The 20,236-nt window shown below is 52.9% G+C and overlaps 1 protein-coding gene across 1 annotated transcript in view; it reads right to left on the bottom strand.

Annotated features, from left to right (window-relative positions):
* Positions 1 to 20,236, bottom strand: part of NTNG2 (netrin G2) — a gene marked incomplete at its 5' end in the record, with an annotated part of 40,403 nt that overhangs the window by 14,105 nt on the left and 6,062 nt on the right. The window contains one exon of the mRNA XM_082067700.1: positions 9,580 to 10,223. Coding sequence (XP_081923826.1) covers positions 9,580 to 10,223 — 644 coding nt within the window. The remainder of the gene's footprint in view (positions 1 to 9,579; positions 10,224 to 20,236) is intronic.

Below are 20,236 nucleotides of genomic sequence, written 5' to 3'. Positions count from 1 at the left end.
GTGTAGGAAAATTTGGCTGTGAAGCTGGGCTGGTTACCCCTTTCCTGTTCCTTCTGCAGGGCTTTTTCACTGAATTCAGCTGTATTCCCAGGTATCAGGCACTGAGGTTATGATGTCCACTTCCAGTTTCTATTCCAAGATGAGAGATACTTTACCCCACCATCAGACTGCAGTAGCACGGCCCATTTAAGGGTAAGTCAATGTCTCCAGCTGAGACGCCAGGAAGGAGTCACACACATTTTTGGCTGGTACAGAAATCTGGGTGATTAGCTCAGATGGAGGTTGTAACTTGGAGGCAGCGAGGACAGCCTGGGGTCTCTGATGGGGGACTGGTGGGACTCAGCCCCCTGACCTCTGTGCGGTCTGCTGAAGTCCCGTGGTGTGAAGCTGCACAACGCAACCCTTCTCCCTATGTGCAGCACAGCCCCAGCCTGTTGTGACCAAAATAACACAGCAAACAAGTCACCATCGGAATCTGCCTTTTAGTCCCTGCCTCATCAGAGAAGGCAACAACAAAAACCACTATTCAGCAATTTGCAAACATTAACAAACTTTTAATGAGCTGTAGTGCAGTATGCAGGGAATAATTATCTCGGTGCACAATAATTCCTGTTGCTCAGACTCCGGAGGTGACTTGCGCAGAGCACAGAGCCTGAGTGCATAACTCACCCGCGCTCTAGTGATGCCTGGGCCCAAGCTCAGGCCATCAGACAGAGACTTTGGGGACCAAAACCTCTCATTTAATTCCAGACAGCGGACCCCTAGCACAACTCACTGTTTTTTCACTGCTGCTTGCAATAATTTACACCCTCCAAAGCAGAACCATTAGAAAACAGTAATGCTGTGCCTTATATGAATAGGTAAAGAAGTCAGTGCTTCGTTTTACAGGGCTAATTGCACAAGAGATGTAAAGAAGACGGAGGAACCGTGGCCTGATGCTTCTTGTGCTCTGTCTGTGCTGGGATAAACAGCCTGGATGAGGTTGGGAGCCTCTCCCCATCTCTCTCAGAGCCCCCGGAGATGCTCCCCAGCCACCCGGCTGACCCGGTGAGCCTTCCTCTGCCGTGCTCCTCCTCACGCACGGATAAGCTGACCTCATGTATGATTTTTTTCTTCCTTCCCCTCCCCTCCCTGTCCTTAATTCTAGCAAACCCTGCTCAGAAGCTAAGCATAAGCTGGATGAACGGTCTCTCTCCCCATCTTACAACCCTGCCCTCTCTCTGACGAAGCAGAGGAGGGAATATTGCAGTCTCTAAAAGGGAGGAAGGAAGAAAACGTGGTCCGTGGAGCAGACGCAGACACACTCAGCATGCTTCACTTGAACCTGTGTGTAAGAGAGCTGGAGATGCCACGTCACGGCTGAAAGCACTAACAGCCTCGGTGCTCTGGGAGCAAGCTGTGAATCCGAGTGTCCGTGGCAAGGAAGCGGCTTTGGCCGGTACCTACACACGAGGGATGCTGTATTTCAGCTGCTCTGTGTTCCCTTTGCCGCTATTGAGGAAGGATTTTGCTTCCCAGCCCTTTGGCAGAGGCGATGCCCAGCCCCGGGGTGCTGCGGAGCCTGACTGAATTATTCAGCGTTCAGCCAGCACAGCCGCCTTCTCTCACTTCAGACGGGAGGAAAGCAGGCAAGATAGCAGGTTAAAGCAGGTCAAAGCCTCACCGCTGCTGCTCTGGGTACGGCTGAATCAGAGCAACAGCTTCTGGGAGATGCAGCTCTCCTACTGCTGGCAGCAGCGGGGGGACAGGAGCCAGCTTGAGGGTGCAGCCTTGAAATCCAGCTCAGGTGGGGTTTAGGAGCCCCAGGGGAGCGGGTACAGGCGGTGCCTGGCATCCCCCTTTTCTCTGCAGCCTGGGATGGCGCGGAGGGTGGCACTTGGCTCCTGTCCTTAGCCCTGCTAGTCTTGCGGTGAGGACATCAGCCCTGGGTGACCACCGCCTGGTCCCCGCAGTGGCCTGGGGCAGCCGCCATCACCCCCTCCACCTGTAGCACACCCTTGCTCCTGGCATCCCCTGCCAAGGGCCAAAGAGCCATTTTGTGGTGCTGCTGCTGTACAGGAGGGTGAAACCCGCTCGCTGTTCATTTGGCTCCAGCCACAAAACCTCCACCAAGCAGTGGGACCTCAGCCTCCTTGCTACCTGGAGAGCAAGACACAGACATATGCAGGAGGTGGTCAGATGTGCCTGCTCATATGCACACACCGCTTGCTTGCTGCTGAGGAGGGTTGGGAGCAAAGCACCAGCTCCGGGGACAGTTCCTGGCTGCCTCCTGCCCCCACAAAGGCACCTGTGGGATGGGGTCATGGACGTCCCCCAGCTGCTGCATGTGGGGCTGATGGGGCACTGCTCTTCCCAGAGAAGACTCTCGCTTCCGACTTGGTGTAAACAAAGACAATTAGATAAAGGGAAAGCAGAAGCATCTGGTCACACTGCCTGTGCCCAGGTCACTTATATTTCTTGCTGCTTGGCCCTTTGCCACTGTGCAAAATTTTTGTTACCCAAAGGATCAATTTTACCAGAGGATTGCTTTCTGAATTCGACCTTTGAGAATCATCAGTCTAGGCAGGGAACTGTAACCCCAGCAAGCTGACCCTGCAGCACAGCACTTTGCAGCCCAATCAATCAGGCTGCATTATTTAATAGCCAACAGCTGAGTGCCTCAGCCAGCCCTGATTGCCAACCCTGTTTTGTGCTAGGGTTTTTGCATCCGGGCATCCCTGCTGCTCGTGTTCGGTGGCTCAGCTTTAACCCCCTCTTCAGCTTTCTCTGCCTTCTCCTCCTCTGAGCCTGCAGCCCAAGGACGTGCGCTCGGCAATGGCCTGTGCACAAAGTCTGTCCCCAGCCAAGATCCAGCTGGTGGAGACTGGAGTAAATGACATTAGCCTGGTCCCCTGGGTGGGAGCTGCTTGTCCTGCCTGCCTCTCATCAGCTCCCTTGGGCGGCCAGCCATCGCAGGAAAGAGAGGATGAAGGGAAAGGTTAGGAGCTACTTAGCAATGAGGTTTAAATAGCAGCAGTAGGGCAGACACCTGCGCTGTGTCCTGCAGAAGGCATCGATGGCCCCGCTCCAGTCCCAAGGCTGCTCCAGCAAAGTGCTGGTTGCAATATGGTCTCTTTGGCTCCAGGGGTGATCTCAAGAGCTGGGAATGCTCCTTCTCTCCTGCTCACAGGTCAAGGCTAGCAGTGACAGTGCTGTTTCTCGATGGCCTGGGGACACCCAAGTCCTGTGCTCACGCTATTCCTCAGCCAAAGTGGCTGGAGTAACATGTGGCCCAAGACATTACAGTTTACACAATATAAGTTTGTTTCAGTGCAGATTGTTCGGCTTCCCTTGGAGTGGTGCAGTGTGGGCTGATGCTGCCAACGCCTCCACCAGGGAACAGCACGGAGCTTGGAGCGCCAAGGAAAGTTTACAGGAAAGTGTCCTTTTCTTTCTTTTGTTTTTTTACAGCTATAAAACCAGTTTGCCATCCCTGCATTTCTCCAAGTCAGCATCCTGGAGGTCACAGCAGCGAGCGGTGGGAAAGGCATCCAGTGCCAAGCCCATGTGTGAGGGAAGGAGACGTCTGTGCACAGGCCTTGAAAGGGGGTGCAGGGAGGGTGAGTACCCCAAACCTGCAGGAGCTGCACTGGGAGTGGGAGAACAGCCCCTGTCCCTGAGCTTTCACTAAAAAAGACTTTTGAAATACTTCTAAGAAGCCACCCTTTGCTTCCCTTCCAAGGATCTTTATGTGTTTTACAGCCTCTTTTTGGTCTCTATTCCCACTTGCAGAGCAGAAAAGTAAAGGCAGATAAAGAGCATCTCTTCACCCCTCTCCCTCCCCATGGAGCTGGGCCAGACAGACTTTAGGGTGCTGGTTCCCAGTGCCTGGACCTGATGCTGTGACCCCACTGATGTGGGGGGAGGAACCCAGAGCTGCTCAGTCCCCCTGCACCTCTCACCCTGCTCCCACCATGGCCCAATCCTGCCTTGCCCCGAGCTCCTTAAAGAAGAGCCTGGGTGAGGACATGGGGCAACAGAAGCCCATTACAGCGGGTCACCACCTCCTCTCCACGTCTCCTTTCAGTCCAGCCTGTGCTCTCATCTCCACCCCATGCTCATCGTGAGGATGCTGCTGCACAGCCCTAGGGATGCTGCGGAGACCTGGTCCCCTCCTGCTGGCTCCTGGGCCACCGGGCTCCTGCTTCTCCTCCTCATCAGTGACCTGCCAGCGGTGCCCCCTGCTCCCTTCTCGCTGGCCCAAGCTGGCGATCCGGAGAGGCAGCGTGGAGCTGCTAATGACTGCCAGCCAAAGGCAGGCTTGTGATAGCTTTCCCCTGAATTGTTTGCTCTCACTGTAATTGATGAGCCTTTAATGAGTCTCATGGGACAATGTGTTTGAAGGGAGCTCTTTCCTCTCCATCCCTAAGGAAAACGATGTTTCAACTGATCTCGGCTCTCGGGGAAACATGAATAACTCTTCTCCGTCTCTCTATTGTCAGCCCCAGCCGTTGCTCGCAGCACGTTCCGGCAGCTGCCTGGCCGTGACTTACCCACTTTTTACCTGCTCCTCCGCAACTGTTTTGGCAGCTCAGCAAAAGCAGGGAACAAATCTTTTGGGCAAAGCATAACAGCCGCTGAGCTTGGATTGTTTCTGGCCCATCTGCGCATGTGGAAGCAGGTAAAAATAGCTTCTAATGGCTGGGCCATGGAAGAAGCATCATCCCTTTGTGGAAAGCAGTTATATGAGAATTTGCCTTGCTGGGAGACTGTTCTGGCTGAGGTTTATCACCAGTGGCTGGAGCAGGGCTGGAAGGGCTGAAGAAGGGGATCGCAGCTCGTTCATCCCCGGAGCAGGGTTGGGAGCACAACTGAGCCTGCAGTCCAGGGGCTGAGGCGGGAGGAAAAGCCATTTTAATGTCTTGTTTCTCCCACTCAAACCAGGAAGACAGGCTTCTGGGTTTCCTGCTTTTTGCAGAGCCAAAAAAATGAAAATAACCCAACCGTGGGTTAGGTCAGAGGGACATGTTGTGAGTGCTTTTTTTCCTTGCGGGTTTTCGCTTTTGGTTGTGTGGTAGGGATGGATGAGTCCTGCCGGCGGGTGGGAACCCTCCTCGCTGCCCTTTGAAATGATTTGAGGTTTGGGTTACAAAGAGGAGACAATTTAAAAGATGCCAAAGTGGAGGGCACGCTAGCTGGCTGTTCCCATCCGAGAGGCTATTTATTTTAAATAAGTTGACACTCACCAGCTGTCAAGTTCCTGCTGACTGGTGGAACATTATTTACATTCCAAGCTGTCTTAAAAAGCAAACACGAAACCAAACTTCCCCATTAGGGGGTCGGGCAACAGAAGGGAGGAAGGGTGAAGAGGACATAACACCGATGCGTGAACATAAATATTTGCAGAGTAATGTGTATAAATGCTCTTGGTCTTTCTCCTGGAATGCAATAATGCCTGCAATTGAGTTCATTGGCCAAATTGAATTTGGGCTTCTGTAGAAGTCTCTTTATATTAAGTGCTTTAACATACATCACCTTCTCAGTCTATCGATGAAATTCTATTATCTGCTCAGGGCCGGACGCAACTCAGCAACAAAATCAGAGGGGAAATAAAAACCTTCACAAACCGAAGCCAGAAGCAGGTAATAGGACCTTGGGCATCCGTCTCCAGCTATTGACAAAGTGTCACGAGTGTCTGGGGGAAGGAGGAGCTCTCTGGGTTTCTCGCTAACTCCTTCACTCCTACTCAGCACGTTCCCCTCCATCTTGCTGCAGTGGGAGTGAAATCCTCTACGAGGCTCAAGGAAAGCCAAGCAAACAGTTGCTGCACATTAACTTAATTTAACTCTATGACCAAGAGCAAGATTTTGCTTGAACTCAAGCGAATTCCAGGCTGGAGGAACGCCAGCGAAATTCAGATCATCCAGCTCTTGGGGGCTGCCTGGCCCGGAGTGGAGGACGGGCCGAGGAACGCAGCGCACCGATGGTGCAGACTTGGCCGTCCTTGACACGAGGATGCTCTGGCCTCCTGGGACCGAATCCTGGCTGCCAGGAGCTGCGGGGAAGGAGCGGGGCCAGGCACAGGCAGCGCTCGCCCTGGTTTTCATGGTCTTCCCAAAGCTGCTGAGTGCAGGTTGAAGCTGGCCGAGGGCTGGAGAGGCGTTGGGTTCGTTCTTGGGGGATGTTTGGGTGAGCCCATGGCTATTTTGGGCGTGATGCTCTGGCACCAGTGCTGTGCTTGCACCGATCATTTACCCCAGGTCCTACCCTGCTCCTCAGGGAAAGACACTCAATGGGGGCACTGATCAGTACATAAAATCTAAGACCCTCAACAAGAGACTACACTATGGACAAAACCTGCTTCTTTCCTCCCTTTTACAGACAGCTTTGGCGGCAAAGTCACGATCAGCTGGAGGCTGTCCAACAACTTCATCAGCAGAGCCAGCAGGAGGAATGTTCAAGCAAGACGAACCAGCCTGGGGCAGCTGGGATGGACTTTGTGCTGGCAAGCCCAGTCCAAGCTGAGGTACAGCCGCTGGGGACATGTGCCGAGCTGCTGTCACCACGCTGGCCCGGGGGACGGAAGCAAGAGGCAGCCACCAGGCTGAGCAGGAGTGGCTTCATCTTTAACAGCAATACAGCATCGAGCATTACCGCATCTTGAGAGTCACCAAGAATGCAGAAAAATGTATCCCTTGAATGGGAACCGCTGGCAATTAACCAGCCTCATTTATTGGAGGGGGATGGCTTTGGTCCTCCAGGTTTGGAATGTCTGATCCTGGCTGTTGGCAGCAGGATAACAGGCTGGGAGAATTCGTTCTGCTCTATTAGCACAAATTCTCCACCCTAAGTCATGCAGAGAGCAAAGCCTCCCAGAGCATCTGTGCATGGCACTGGGAACTGCACAACAGGAAAGCAGGGGAGCGTAGGGGGCTTTTCCCTTCCATTCTTTCATGCAAGCAAAAAGAAGCCAAGGCTACTCTCCAAAAGGCAACTGGTAAAGAGAGGAAAGGAAATGCCATTACAAAACTGGAAACCTCATCTTCTTGTTGGTGCCTCTTCGGCCTGAGCAAAGCCCAAGATGAGGCACTGTTATATGGAGTAACGTGGCGAGCAACGCTCCCTCCTCCTGCCTTCCTCTGGAGACTGTTCATCACCAGCAGGACGGACAGACAGACAGAAAATGCACTGGGGCAGGGCAAGACGAAGCAGAGAAATCTTAATAATCAGCCTAAAATTGATTCACTTCTGCTCAATCTGATTTCTCCTAACTGGATCCACATGTCCTGGCCATGGCACATTAACTTCAATTATGGCTTATTAATGTCTCTGTGATGGAGCGTGCCCCGCTGAGCATTGTGGTGACTGACGTTATGAAGGGGAAAAAATTACTCCAAAGAGACACCGTGTGTAATGGAAAGAGAACCAGCGGCTTTCATCGTGCCGGCCGTCGGTCCTGGCAGCCAGAAAAAGCTCATTCACCCATTCCTGAGAAGATGACCGAGCTCATTGCTGCACCGAGGAGAAAACTAAGCAGTGAATAGAGATCTGCGGGGAAAAGTCTTTCCGCTTCCCTTCCCCATCCTGCCTGGCAAGCGCACAAGCACACGGGCCAAGGGCTTGGTCGTGTCTATTCCTGTCTTGACTCCTCAGCATCTCCAGTTACTCTGCAGATCAATAGGGACAGGATGGAAGAAGCGAGGGAAAAAAAGCAAAAAAGATAGCAAGAAGAAGAAAGAGTAAAAATAAACCATCAGCTATGAAGAGAACTGGACCTGGCTGAGGCTGTGGGAGGAGGAGATGCAAACGGAGTGGGCAGCGGAGGTTCTGAAGCACCAGCCCATTGCACCAACACCCAGGATGGGAGCAGTGACCCTCAGGATTCACCAGACCCTCCGGAGATCTGGCAAACTGGCCTATAAGAGAAGGCAGCGAACTCCTTCTCCTTCTCCCCATGCTTTTTGCTCTGTCCTGGAAGCGGCACCATCCATTCCCAGCCCAGCCCCGACGCCTCCCCCTTTCCCTGCACAGCGCTGCTGTCAGGCTCACATTGATTTCTCCTCTCTTCCTCTCAATAACCCACCCCTTGTTGAGCCATACACGAGATTTAATTTGGTTTTAGTCCCTGCACTGTAACTGGCTTTGCTTACAGCTGGAATCAGATTGCTTTCCAGTGAAGAAAAAAAATACCTGCTTGCTGGGACCACAATAATTACAGGAGCAGAGTAAATTCACATGAAGCTTCTCCACCTTATACACCACATATCCACAGCTCCTCAGCTGGTCATCCTGCCCTGCCTTGCACCCATCGGAGCTGGAAAGTCAGCCTAGGACAGGTGTTGACTTTCCCCATCCATCCATCCATCCATCCATCCATCCATCCATCCATCCATCCCTCCAGAATGAGTGTCCCCATCTTCTGGGGACTGGCCCAGCAAGCAGGGACAGCTGGGGAGAGCTGGAGCAAAGCAAAGCTGGGTCTTGCTGGAGCTCAGACTTGCAGTATGGGCCAGTAAAAGCAGATTTCCAAGTTTGCTTTGCCCCAGGATAAACCCTTTTCTGCTGCATCTGAGGAATTACTTTCAGGCAGCTTGCGCTGAGGGGAGCCGAGGGGAGCAGAGACAAGGGGGAGCCGCTGCCATAGCTGCTCATCCCAGACAGACACACGGAGAGAGGCTGAGCCCCTCTGCCTGCTGCCTCCCCCGCCGGAGCACAGGGCTCTCCCAGCCCTCGCTGCAGCTTCCTTCCCCTTGGAGCCTGTTCAAAGCCAGGCTCAGCGGCACCTGCAAAACATTTTTTTTGCTTGCAAGTCTCAGAAGCAAAGAGTTTGGAACTGACACAAACGGCTCCTCTGTCACTGTGGTGATTCTTGTTAGCAGGGGGTGGGTGATGGGGAGATTCTTCCCCTCTCGCCTGTAAGTCTCGCACAAGCTGGATGGGAAATTAGCCATCTCGGCATTTTTCCACCTTACTTTGCTTTTTTGGTTGATGTCATAACGTAACATATGGCACCGCACAGAGAAAATGAAAAAATAAAACCCAGGAGAAACAAATCCCTTTCTGCCTTGCCCATGCCCCAGATGTGTCGGGGGTTACCCTCACCCCAAACTTCATCTGATGGAGCCACAGCTGCTCCAGGAGTGCAGGGCTGACTCGGGATGGCCCATCCTGCTTGTACGGGCAGTGAGCTGGAGTTCAGTGGGTGAAGCCTCATTCGTCACCCCCCCAGATCCACTAGCATCACCCTCGAGGTTTTTGGGCAGAAGTTGGCTATGTTTGCACAGCTGGGGATGGGGTGTCTGAGAGGGACCTCAGACCCCAAGTGTCCATCCAAGCCATGTCCCTGCTCCCCCTGCACCAGCTCTGGGAGGACACAGCCCTTCTCTCAGACACAGCCTTGGAGGTGCCCCAGCCCTTCCCTGCAAGGACACATCTGTTTTATCACCGATGCTGCCCCGCCTGGAGAGAGAGAGGGTATTAGAGGAAGAAACACTGATAATCTTATCGGTTGACAGAAATGCTGATGCTTTAGTTTTCTAGCAGTAACCCTCTTCTCATCCCTCTGAGAAGAGGCGCCCAAAGAAATACAGCAGCTGTTACCTGCCGGTGACTTCAATGTTGGAGACAGCATAGAAGTACTTGTACAAGTTCTCCCTCTGCACGTAGGTGCCCCCCAGGGCCGGTCTCAGCAGCCTCATCCGCAGGTCGGTGACGGTGAAGAAGTCTTTGAGCCCTTTGGCGCTTTCCAGCCGGGTATACAAGTTGTCCATGTTCTTGAGGTCAGGGCCAGCAAAGATGGCAAAGCGGTCCCTCACCTCGAACCGGACGATCTTCTCTTTTTTGGAGCCCGCCCAGCGGGAATACTCCTCCGTGCAGAGGACCCTGTTGGCACTGGTGGTGGAGAGGTCGCGGACCCTCCGTGCTGGCATGCTGAAGGCCTCCATGCAGTCATCTGCGTAATATTGGTACGGGTGCCAAGTCCTTCCGTTGTCCAGCGACTTCTCCAGCATCATGATGGTGGGTCGGCCATACTCAAAGGTTATCACGATGTCATCTGTCAGCTCAATGCTCTTGTTCCAGGACAGTGTGATGTTGGCCAACAGTGGCTCCGGGTACCGGCGCCACGTCACGCTCTGCCAGTACGTGGCCAGCCCTTCGTCCTCGCTGTCGAACATGAGTTTTGGTGGATGGGCCAGGTCGGGGTTGGAGGCGTCGCACTCGTCGCTGCACAGGTACGGGTTCTCCTGGAACAATAATAACGGTCACGAGAGAAGAAGGCAATGCGTGGGCATCGTGTGGGCACTTGGCTGAGCTCGCACCATTACTGGGCCCTGGTTTGAGCTGCTTGTGTCAAACATTAACTGCTGGGCTGCACTGGGGTGTGCTAGCGGTCTGGCTCTGGATGATGAACGTGAATTTAAGACAGAAATACGCAGCTTTGCCTTTCCTATAAGAACAACTGAGCTCTTTTCTTTGAAAGGCTCTTCAGGAACGGACCTTTCAATTTGGCATGGGGGCAATTTTCATGGGAAGCACTTTCCCTGAGACGGGCTCTGAGAAGCTTCGCTTAAGCTCAGCCAGGTTACAAGCCTACGGAAAGCTGTGTTCACCCCGATCCCCTGCAAGAACCAAATGGCTAAAATCCCCAAAGCACATCCATGCCTCTCATGGGGCTGGGGAAATACTATCCCTGCATTGCCTCTGAGCACAACTAGAGGAGAGAAACTCAATTTCCCCAGCTCCAAGCTGCGACAGGACTGGGCGACAGCAGAGAGAGCAGAGATTTGTGCTCCTGGGACTCCTGCAGCCCAAACACCGTCCCCAGCCACTTGCTGCTCGTCCAGGCCCATAGCAAATAGAAGGGAACATCCGTTAATGTCTGTCCTCACAAAAACTGAGCTCCGTAGCTGTGCCTGGCAGCCCCGCTGCCTGCAGGAACAGGCGCTTCCCAAACCGCGCTGCCTTCCCCAGCTGCAGGCTGGAGGTGCAATGGTCCTTGCCTACCCGCAGGGACCACGTTGGGAAGGACGGCTCATCCCACCCGGGTGACAATGTCACTTCTTGCCTGCAGGTCTGGACAATGGGAGAAAAGGTCCAGCCACCCCGTTTTACCTGCACGGCCAAGCTTGTATGTTTTGCAATGACGCCCTCATGCATCCACATGTGCTGAACTGCACTAAGGACATATTGTCAAGGTCACGCACCAAATGCTGAAGTTTTAGAGATGGCATCAGGGTTAGCTGTGCCAGCAGGTTTATTGCTCATCGATATGTGTTAAAGTTTGTCATTACTTGTTCTGTTGCCCTTGGAGCATATGGGCCAGACCTTCCTTGAGGATGATGCGGGGCTGTGTTATAGGGGGTCCCATCCACAAAAAAACCTCTGCGACACACTGTGAATCTTCGGGGGTTTTTTGCATATGAAGCATCTCTTTGTTGTCACTTTACCTCCTCCTCAGACTCAAAATCCAGCCAAACGGAGAGGACTGGTACAACAGTGGGCTCAGCTGTGGTGGGACCCTCATCAGGGAGGCAGTGCCGTATCACAGAGGAGGAGGAAGAGGAGGTGATAAGGCACAGCTGCTCAGAGCTGATGGCTGGAGCTGAGGAGCCTGCTGGGGTGTGAGGTCTGGCCCTCCTGAGCGCAGCAGCCTTGCAAGGTAAGACCGAGCCGCGTTTTGTGGGTGCTCAGGTGCCCGTGGGAAGATGCTGTGTGTGGGGCCAGCCTGCAGCACTGGGGCTGTTCGTGTCCCAGGGCTGTGAGAGCCCCATGAGAAGTGGTTGCTCCTGTGTCCATGGCGCTGGGGACTTGCTTTGACCTGGAAATCTGTTGGAGTCCACGTGACCTGTGTTTAGGGTGCCCCATGTGTGCCCTGGGCAAAGCAGAGGAGGGGATCTGCTTTGCAAAAATAGCTGCTCTGGGATGCAAATTGTGGGGTTGTGCTATGAACACGGAAACTGCTGTTTAATGTGAGGCGCTTTGGGAAATCTGGGCTTTGACACTTCCAGCTGGGCAACCAAAAATCCTGGGAAGTGCTTAGAGTTTCTTCTTGTTGTATCTGTAAAATGGGCCTTTGGTGCCTTCCTTGTAGCTTGGACACATGCACTGAATGCGAGGAACTGTTTGCGGTGTGAGCGGAGGCCACAGGGCTGAGGAGCGTGGAAAAGCTCAGGAGGACATAAATAATTCTGTCTGCTGAGTAGCACACTGTAAATAAGGCAGAAGGCTCCACCAGCAGCGGGGAAAAACCAAAATAGTGAGCAGCTGATCTGTACATGAGCACCAGGCTCCTTTGCAGGGGATGCAGAAGTGGCCTTAGGGAGAAAAGGGGACTCCTGTAAATAAAGCACGAGTTGGTGTATGTGTGTGTGTGCACGAGGCTGCCAGGGAAAGCAGCAGAAGCCCGTTGATAAAACAGGACAAAGCTCATACTGTTTTCAACACTGTCTTGCTCTCAGACATGCACTTGCCCAACGGTAAAGCCATGAGTGCCGTGCTGGGATTTGCTCCTCCTGTTACAGCCTTAATGTGAGCGACATGTGGCTTTTGCCATCTCCGTGCGTGCGGGAGGAAGGGCTGCAGCCGGAGATGCTGAGCTCCGGTGCGGTCCCATCCCCAGAGCAGAGGGTACCAAACAGGTGCTTCGGTTCATGTTTTAAAAGCAAGTGGCTGGAGACTTTTTATTGTTTTTCACTTGGTGGCAGCTGTGCCAACTGAGCAAGGGAAATCAATGGAGTGCTCAGGTGGATCAGGTCGAGGGGTGAGGGCAACTGCCCAGGAGCTCCCCCCTCTCAAAGAGGAGATGCCAGCTGGGGTGTGTGGGGTCTCTGAGCCACATTTGGGGGTCCTCTCCCACTGCAACGTGCTGTTCCGGAGCAGGGATTAAAAAAAACTAAGATATTGACATATTTAATATGCTCTCCTGACTCGTCACGTTCAGAGGAATTGTTTATCTCTGCTAATGAGACACAGCTTCCTGTTGGGGGATGTAGCTGCCTCTTAGCACAGCTTTACAGCGGTGGCTGATGGCAAAGGAAGAAAAATCCCCATCGGCTGAAGTGCTGGGAGCTCTAAGTGCGTTTCCTGTGCTGAGGCAACATATTGTGTTGCAGTACGATGCTACCACCAGTGTGGTCACACAGATGGCTTAATAGGACGGTCCTGAAAAGACCATCCTGGAGGTCTGTCTTTACTTCTGGTCTGCAGGAGGGTGCAGCAGTGCAGTGTTTCGGTGGGCTCAGGTGGGGAATTGGTTTGAGATGGCAGCAGAAAGCTCTGTGATGAACCCTCCTTGCTGCTCTGTACGAGTCGGGCTCTGCGTGCACAGAGCTGTCCTGGCCAGAGCCCCCTTGCTGCCTGGCTCCCTTTCCTTGCATGTATCAGCCATCGGGGCTCACAAAGCCCTCGAGCTGGAGTAAGATGAATCTCCATTGTCCCCAGCATGGCCATGGTGGCCAGCTTCACCTTCAGGGTTAGGGACGATGCTCCTGTCAAGGTTTTCTTTAGCGGCTTCCTTAAGCAGTGGCCAAACTACACAAGGGAAGGAATCTGTGACCAAACCACAACCAAAAAAATTACCCAGAGCAGTAAAGGGTGGCCAGGCTGGGAGGTGGGACAGATCTCCCAGGAGCAGTGAGGGAAGCAACCGAGTCTGACAAGCGTGATCCCCCTCCTGGTGTCCCGTGTGGAGGGACAGAGCCGGCCTGGCAGGGGACCTGGTGGGTCAAGAGCAGGAAGAAGCGGAGCCAAAACTGCTCCGTCTCACATATGCTGGTCCCAGAGATCAGGGAATGGAGGCACACAATCCCCGTTGGCTCCTGTACATTCCAACCTGTAAGTGTGCTTAGCTCAGCAAGCCCAAAAATTCCTTCAACCACCCTGGAGCAGCACGTGGCTCGAGAGCTGTGTGGTTGTAACAGGGCAAACGCAAAAATAACCTCTAAGTGACAGTGCTGAAAGGTGGGGGAGAGCCTCAAAAGCCACCGAGTGAGTCACATCACTACGGCTTCCTCTGCTAAAATGAAGTGTTCCTTTTCGGTTTTAGGTTTATTGAATTGTCCTTCCCCTACGGGATGCTCAATGCATTTTCTGCTGGTGGGGTGGTTTGAAGTCAGCTGGGAGGGCAGGGGGGAGCGGAAACAGATGGCCATACTTTGGCTGCTCCCTGGGTCCTGGTAAGATCAGTTATAGCACTGTTGAAACAATTCCAGGTATTATTTTTGAATCTGGCTTCCTCCTCCAAGCCGTGTGTCCTCCAAAGAATCTGTCCAAAGTCTCAAGATATTTACGTCTTCACTCTAAAAGTCAGAATGCATTAGCCAGGCAAACTTGGTCTCAGCGAGCTTAAAATAAACCAGTTCACTTTGAGTCTCACGCTATTAAATCAGTCGTGAGTGTCCTCACGGCAACTAGATGTTGCAGGTTTCCAGCTCTCCAGCGTGTTCTCCTGGTTGCTCATTTCTGGAGGGTGCACCAGAGAGCACTGCAACCTTGCTTAGCCCAAAGGGGCAAACTGCAAAAGCCTCACTGAGGACGAGTTGTCCTAACAAACAGCAGCACAGCAAGACTGTGCCCATGTGGGGCAAATGATGGAATGGTTTGGGTTGAAGGGACCTTCACAGCTCATCCAGTGCCACCCTTGCCATGAGCAGGGACATCTTCACCAGCTCAGGTTGCTCAGAGCCCCGTCCAGCCTGGCCTGGGATGTCTCCAGGGATGGTTCATCCACCCATCGTCCTTGAAGGAGGGTTTCTTAAGAAACAAGATCTCGCTAGGCAGGATGACAAGAACCCAGGATGCTGCAATGAAGCTGCTCCCACCTTGCTGGGGAGGGAGAGAATGAGGGAAAACAGTCGTAATAAAAGACCCTAGTTTTACAAAGCCCAGCTGGTTTCTAGGGCTCTTAACGAGCACAAGAAGTTGTTTTGCTTTTTTTTTTTTTTTTTCCCCTGGCAGATAATGCCATTTTTAAGCCTCATAGCATAAAATTATATATTTTTGTAGGTGAAATTACTTGATTAATCATTAAGCTGTTGAATATTTTAAACAAACTAGACATCTGTTGTGAATGGTGAAAGCTGCACAGAAATAAAACTGGAGCTTTCAGGAGATCTCCATGCCAAAGGGAAGCTGGAAAGCAATTGCAACCACTAGATACACAATGAAGAAAAATAATAATAATAATAATAAAGGGAAAAAAACCCTAAGGTTTGAGCAAGGAAAAATAAGTAGATGGTGTGAAGGTTTGTACTGCTTGGCCAAGGATGCTCATCACAGCTCTTGTAACCTGGTGTGATCTGTTCAATGGTGTCTTGGCCCAGGGAAGGCCCCTGGAGTTGCTTTGCTTTCAGGAGCTGCTTCTGCTTGTGTTGTTTAAGCCAAGGCCTCTGCTAAAACTTAAGTCACCCTGGGATCAACTTGTTTTTAATTGCAATCAGTCTCCTAATAAGAGTAATGGCAAGGTCTCAGCAACTTGGACTAGTTTCAGAAATGCAGAGTTTGTATTTTTTTTCAGCTGGGAGGGGGAAACCCTTGGCTTTTTTATAGGAAGATTTTTATCAAGGTAGGGGGGGAAGTTAAATGTTTCGATTTGGCACAAATATCTGTGCTGTTGGGTGGGTTTCTCTTGGGTCCCTTCTTCTGTAGAGGTTTATTTCCCCCAGAACTGCATCCCAAAGCCCTTCTGCTTCTCCTAGGACACCTACACCCCTGCCTTTGATTTGTGCTTAAAGATTAGCTGACGAGGTTCACAAAGTCCCCGCGTTGCCTTGCACAGCAACGAAGTCCTGAAGTTTGTATCAAATTTCCTCCAGATCCTGCAGAACAATCACATTGGCAAAATTCTCACATGCACCTGATCCTCCTGCCCTGCTAATGTCCCCACCGTGGACCAGCGCCACTGTGGGTGTCCCGCAGAGTCCCCTTCCCTAACAAGTCACAGGGAGAACCGATGGCTGTGGGACACGGGCGTCCCCAATGCACGAAGGGGGACCAACCCGCTCCATCACTGCCTCTCCTAAACCTATTCCCCCCTAAATTTTATTTTCTCCCCCTCCCTTTCCCCATCCAGCACCAAGCTGGACCCGTTTGTGCAGGATGTTGCAGGGTAAAGCTGAAACGATTGTACCAGCGCATTTACTTTCCTGCTTCTTTAGACATGGCCAAATTCACATCAGCATTGAATTGTGGGGCTTTGCGCCACTCCACCCCTGCTCCAGCTTTCCTGGCTCTGCGGGGCTTTGCAGGGATCGCTGTCCCCATCGCTGTCCCCATCGCTGTCCCCATCCCAGCAGGGCTGCGGGTTTGCTCCAGTGCCTGTCAGCCACAGGAAATGATTTGCAAGGCAGGGAAGATGCTGTTCTGACCCAGCTCTGGTGACAACTGCCTTTATCTTCCCCACTGATACCGCATTTAATCTATTTTCCGCAGCACAAATTTTTGACAAGGGCCACACTGAGTGGTGCATGTTTTGGGAAACTTCCTTGTTTTTTCTTCCACTAACCGCTCCAGGATGTGATGATCTTTCCCAAACAGAACTGCATCTACCTGGGAGAAAACGCAGACTTGTCCTAATGTCATTACAGGGTGTTTTCACTCTAGTTGCTCCTGGCCTGAGGGGGTCAACAGCTCTGTCTGGGTTTATGAGAAGACAAGGTGATTTTATGATCAAAAATAACATTTGCGAGTAATTAAATCTTATGCTTCAGGGCATGAACCGTAACTTGCCAGTGGCCAGGATGGGACTCCCAAAGAACTGGAAATACTCTCTGACAATTAATTTTCACTCTATTCACGGACTGGGAGGGATCAGAGGGGTGAAACAACCGTAATTAATTTACAGCGATTATTTCCAACAGCTGGCAAGTGGTGTAACTCACCAGCAGAGATGGCCGGGAGCACAGAGATAATTGAGGAGAATTACGAGGCCCCTCTTGAGCCAAACAACCCTGTACCTGGGGGAAGGTCTGTGCCCTCCTTGCTCGATGCTCTGGGGACATGTGGGGACACCGGGAGCTGTGGGACACCCAAACAGAGCTGCCTGCCCAGGGTCCGCTCCTGCTGCACTAATTACCCCATCCCCTGGTGCCCAAAGGGACTTTTCCCACAGCACAGCTGTGACTTGAACCCAGCAAACATCTCAGGAACAGCTTTGTGTTTTTTTGGGGAACCCTGTTGGAGTGGGGTCACCACCACCACATCGGCTGCCAAGATGCTGGGGGTGCTCCGAATGCAAAATGTGCCTTTTCAAAATGAAATCTTCATAGCTTTCTTCAAGATGATGTGTACTCTCCTATTCTTTTTTTTTTTTTTCTTTTAAAACACTGCTTCGATCAAGCTGTATATATTTCGGATAATCTAGAAGGTCTCTCATACGGTAGAAGACACCGTTTACCCTGGGGCTGCCCAGGAGCCGCTCGGGATGCTCCCTCATCTGCCCGCCCCGCAGGCATCGCTCCCTTCTTCGTGCCAGCCCTCCCTAGAGATGTTGTTTTCCACCGGCCCGTGCGTGTGGGCAGGTTTGGCAAGGCCCCCGCGGTTCAGTGCGGGGTTATTTCACAGCTTCTCCTCCGCAGGGGAAGGGCAGCTCGGGCTGGGAGCCTTGCGGGGAGCGGGATGGGATGCTCAGGGTGGGCTGGTGGGGTGGTTTTCTCGCTCCTGTGCCCTCCTCGTGTCGCCTCCCTCCCCGCAGCCATCTGCAAAGGGCTTTTATTAGGGCAGAGACAGCAAAGGGGGAGAAAACCATCCTCGCTAACAAGCTGTTTATAAGCAGGTAAAGGCAGAGCTGGAATGAATTATTAATAGGGTGGAAATGGGGTTCCTCCACAGATCTGCTGCTAATTCTGGCTCAGCTGAATGTCACTCCCTCCATCTCCCCCCGAGCTGTGGTTTGGGGGATTGATTGCTCCTCCGCTTCCGTCCCCGTCCTCCCGGATCGGAGGGTGTCCGAGCACAAGGTCACCCCTCGGTACGGGCATGGAGACGTTTTGCCAGCGTGCGGGATTCGGGAGAGCGTGAGTCAGCAGAAAGCGGCACCGCCGGCGCCGTGGCGCGGCCCTGGGCGAGCGCACGCCGGGACGCGCTCAGCGAGACATTTTGCTTTGCTTTTCGCCTCTTGCCTTTGGCCTGAAGCAGATACTCGTTCACCGACTCTCGGGCTCCCTTGGGCCCGTCTCTCCGCCAGAGAAGAGATTCAACTCTGACTCGCGGCTGCTCTTCCCCTTCCCCCTCCAGCCTGCTTCTGAATTCGAGATGCATCTCGTTCATATTTCATCTGAGCTCAGCACTGTGCCCTTCTCTCCGCCAGCTGTGGGGAAACATCCCAGTGCCAGACAGGGTTGTGCCGTAGCAGCGCAATGTCCCATCTCCAGGTGGGGAAACTGAGGTAGGGAGGGATTTCAGGGCTGTTTAGGCCAGAGAAAAGGAGGCTGAGGGGAGACCTTCTCGCTCTCTACAACGACCTGAAAGGAGGTTGTAGCGAGGGGGATAGTCAATCTCTTCTCCCAAGTAACATGCAATAGGATGAAACGGCCTCAAGTTGCACCAGGGGAGGTTTGGATTGGGTACGGGGAACAACTTCTTCCCAGAAAGCGCTGTCGGGCATTGGAACAGGCTGTCCAGGGTGGTGGTGGTGGAGTCACCATCCCTGGAGGGTTGAACAGACATAGAGATGAGGTTCTCAGGGACATGGGGTAGTGCCAGGGTTGGGTTGATGGTTGGATTTGATGACCTTGAGGGTCTCTTCTGACCAAAACGATTCTATGATTCAGGAGCAGGTCCAGGCTTTACTGGGCATGTTGGGGGCTCCACCTTTCCTGAAGACCAAGCTCCCCCATGCACCTTCAGCTGGGCAAAGTAGTGGATGCTTCACCCAATCTTGACATGAGGGACAAGGAAACCTTGCTCTCACCCCATTCTGTCTCTGAAACTCCGCTTAGTACTTCCATGAAAGGGACCTGAACTGATCTTTGTACCGTAGATGGTGCAACCACTGTGGGAGCTGACATCCCCAAGCAGCAGCCCTGGCACAAAGGGAGATCTGCAGGGAGATACTGCTCATCATGCACAGGGACTGACCTGAGTCCCTCATGTGCCCTCACAACACAGCCGGCACCGCTCATGCACAGACACAAATCCCTTCACGCCCACTCTGGCTAAGCCAGAAACAGTCAGAAAGTCCGGTGACATGACGAATTTGAACCTCCAGATTGAAACCAGCCCTGTCCACAGGTGACCTCTCTGAGAAGGGCCCCCATTTGCAGGGTGACCTCAGGCCGGCACTTCCATTTCCAAAGCCCTGTGTTGGCCAAGCAACAGCTCGGCTTCTGCTGCTGGATCCACTGCTCGGCACCTTGTCCTGAGAAATGCCTGCGCAGCCGATTTGTGGGCGACACAAGGGTTAACGCTGCCCGGAAAATTCCACTCCTAAGCAGATAATCTCATCTGCGCTGGGCACACACACGCGTTGCCCGCAGCCCGGCCTCCTGTGGAATCATTTTTTGAGCAGCTCTTTCTTTGCGAGCTGCTAATCCCCCGGTGAGCCGCCCTAACCCCGTCCCTCCCGGCGCCCCGGGCTCACCTCCGCACCCCCCTCCCCGTGGGGCTGCACCCCTGCAGCCGCTCCTTCTGTAGGTTTGGGGATTACGGGGTGACCTAGAGCCCGAGATGAGAAGCTGATGAACCAGACACCCCTCAGCTGTGGGCACACGTTTGGAGATTCGGGTGTTTGATCCCACTAACTGCTTTTTAGCTCGTCTCCAAACCCGGACTTTCTGTACCCAAGAGCTGCAAGCTTCCTCTTCCCAGGGCACTTCCCTGAAGCTTGTCTACAAATTAAACTGCTTAGATCCTGCCCCATCCATTCTCTGACAGATTATTAAGCCCTTGCATCTTGCTATGGGGCTGAATCCATGTCCGCAGCCCCTACCAGCAGGAGCACAACAGCAGTGACCTGTGCGCTGGGCTCTGAGTGCATTATTGATTCAGGACTAAGAAAATGCTTAGGAAGTAGGAAAAGTGTCCTGCTCTCTAAAAGCCTGTGCGCCTCGTAAGCTCAATACAGTCAGCCTTTGCAGAGAGGCTTGCTACGCTGCTATTAATATTTTATTCTGTAAGAGAGGCCCTGATAGTTTGAATGGGGGAGGGCAGGACGCGGAGGCTGCGGGTGGGAAAGGGGAGGGAGCAGAGATGCTGCTGTGGTCCTCAAATGCGGGTGCAGATCCCACCCAAAGTCTTTGTGGGGGGAGTATGGCTGGGTGGT

Source organism: Streptopelia decaocto (genome assembly GCF_964273445.1).
Source record: "Streptopelia decaocto genome assembly, chromosome: 17".
In the NCBI taxonomy this organism is placed as follows: Eukaryota; Metazoa; Chordata; class Aves; order Columbiformes; family Columbidae; genus Streptopelia; species Streptopelia decaocto.
This window is presented reverse-complemented; position numbering and strand designations above follow the sequence as displayed.